Here is a 2,865-nt window from a genome sequence, read left to right as displayed (position 1 = left end):
GATACTCACAGTATCATCATAATGTTCTTAGATTGTCATTTGTGAAAAGTTTCATGAAATTTTGTGCAGTATTTCTTGATATATGTCTACACTGTCATTACCGTCTCCATAGGGAAACCATTGTACGGAAAAAAAACGATATTGCCACACTAACCAAAATCTAATCAGTTCTTGCAAATAGCATATGGTACCTGTCTACCAAATCTGACTTGAATCCGTTCAGGCGTTTTTGAGTTATCGTGTAAACAGACAGACAGACACACACACACACGGACAGACAGACATCGCTATGACATTAGTCCACGTGTTTACACATGTGAGCTAATATATAAATTTAGAAAATCAAGCATTGTGACCTCTATCTTTTTTCTTTAATTTATGTTTGAAATATTTAATTATTCTCATATGCTAGAATTCAAAAATCCCTGATAACTTTCAAGTCTCCTGGTCTTCCATGTGTTGCTTCCTGGCTTGATCTTGTGTACAAATATGTTTCACCGTCATGAGTGTCACATTACGCGAACGTTAACTCTTCTTTAGCTACTTCATAGTCAGAGCTATCTCTGTCACTAGATAGATAGATAGATTTATTTCAGTACTACTGGCCTCCGGCCAAAAAGTACAAAAACAAGAGCAGTACATAAGATACGGATCGCTAGCAATTGACAAAGTAGTTTTACAGTCCATATGATAAACAAACAAGGTTTACAAGTTGAAGATTTGTGAAAGGATTTAAAGCCAGGTATAGCATAACTAGAACCTTCTGAAATCCACGTTTCTGTCAAGCAAATTAAATCAAAACTTTGTAAATACGAAATAAAATCAACATCACATATCTTAGAAGCCAAACCATGGACATTCCAAAAGGTACAATGAAGTCTTGGCAGATTTCTTATTGATGGTGATTCATGAAAAACGTTCGGTTCAAAAGAATCGCAAAATATGTCCTCTTCACTATCCGGATTCTTATTATCTTGGCCTTGGCCTTTACCCTATCTTCTATCCGACAACGGACGTATGTCGTCGCGAACGCTATCGTAGACGTATGTAACACCGTCTATTTTCAATTTATCGTACGATAAAAATGCCCTTTTTCCTTGTGCTCTTGCTGATGCTAGATGGTGACCAAGTTTTCTTCTTTTATCTCTAACTCTTTGGTAAAATCTTCTGTTATCTTGAATCTGTATCTTTCAGAACTTTAGCTGCCTCGTATACCTGCTTTCGTTGTTGATAGCGGGCGAATTTCGCTAAAATTGGTTGTGGCCGAACTCGAGAACTTGAAAGCCGATGGACTCTGTCAACCTCGATATTGTCACCATTTAAGCCTAATTTGTCCGTTATGAATGATTTCACCTTTGACTCGGACTGATCCCACGTTTCGTCATCGTCCTGACTAATGCCTTTGAATAATAGATTATCCCGTTTCATTTGGCCTCTAAGGGAATCTAGATCGTTTGTCAAATCGTTGACTTGGTCGTTCAGATTCTTGTTTTCTTCGGTCAATCGCGCTGTTTCTTCTCGAGCTTCGAGAAGCTCCTGTTTTACGTCTTGGATGTCTTCAACCAGACTGTCAATCTTTTTGTTCAATTCATTGGCCATTCTATCCATTTTCCTACCTAGGTCAAGTTTCATGTTACGTAACTCCTGCATAACATCTCCGAGTTCAACACTTTCGTTATTTGCAGCAGGATTCGATGAAAAAAGCGTAGTTTGCCTTGTACGTCGTTTCTCGGAGGATTGTTGGCTACTTTGGTTAGGACCAGGGTTACTTTCAATGTCTCCAGACAACAGCAACAAAGATATCAACGCAAGACGAACAGCCAAACAAACGGTATTACCATTGACATCAAAATGGCCGCGAACACCAGTACGACTCGGTGGATGCTCGAACGTACCAATTCTCATTCTCCACTGTTCTATAGAGACTCCCATTTCCAGAACTGAACTTCCAGGCTGACCAGTAACACTTTAGCTATTCAACAGTATGATACACTATGACCAAAAGTCCGTCTATCATGAAAAAACACCAAGAAATCGGGACACGAAATTGCAGCCAGGTGTCATTCGAACGCCCTCTAGCGATCCATCTCTGTCACTATTGCTATGGTATATAGTAACAGTAGTGATACTGTCTGCAGGCAGTAGCAGGGAAGTAGCTTTACTAACTTTGATGATAATTTTGACAATAATTTTGTTCAGTATATACAACTGCATTCTTGTTCTACTCCCTACAGTGTGTTTAACTATCGAGTATTCAGCTTGCCAACACAGCCTGTGAACACGTATCCCACATTTGTATCATTGACAAATACTTCAGTCTGGCCTCTAATTCAATTATCAACCAATAATACAATTGGAACTAATTTGGGATAGTTGGATTTTCATATTTTTCAAATTTATCTAAAGTGATAGGTGCTATATAGCTAAATGTTGCAATATTGCAAATTACTCATAAAACCAAGTGTGTAATGTAAAACGAAAAGCAGATGAGATTACATTTCTAGATTAAACCGGCATTACCTCGCCATCCAATCATCCCAAATTAGTTCCAATCGTGTTCAATATTCCTGTTCGACAAACTGAATAATATGTGTTTCAGCATACTGTAGGGAGACAGCAAGCAACTGCATTTGATATATTGGATTTAACTATTGAAAAAATTATCAACAGTCCGGCTTCTGCCCCAATACTACGTCTACTTGTTTGATTTTTAACGAAAATTCACACATTTTTAGATTTTTTGAGACAAAAGTAATGAAATGATACGAAATGGTTCTAGATCTTTTATAATTATTACTAACATTAAAAGAATTGAATTACATTAAAATGTTATTAAATTTCCAGCCAAACCTTGGAATCGTAAAA

The 2,865-nt window shown here is 37.4% G+C and overlaps 1 protein-coding gene across 1 annotated transcript; it reads right to left on the bottom strand.

The window, feature by feature from the left end:
• Positions 1-1,170: 1,170 nt before the first annotated feature.
• LOC139123308 (uncharacterized) lies at positions 1,171-1,932 on the bottom strand. Its single transcript, XM_070689463.1, has one exon. The coding sequence runs from the start codon at positions 1,930-1,932 to the stop codon at positions 1,171-1,173; it is 762 nt and encodes a 253-aa protein (XP_070545564.1).
• Between the last annotated feature and the right edge of the window lie 933 nt (positions 1,933-2,865).

Source organism: Ptychodera flava, chromosome 22 (assembly GCF_041260155.1).
Source record: "Ptychodera flava strain L36383 chromosome 22, AS_Pfla_20210202, whole genome shotgun sequence".
NCBI classification, from domain to species: Eukaryota; Metazoa; Hemichordata; class Enteropneusta; family Ptychoderidae; genus Ptychodera; species Ptychodera flava.
This window is presented reverse-complemented; position numbering and strand designations above follow the sequence as displayed.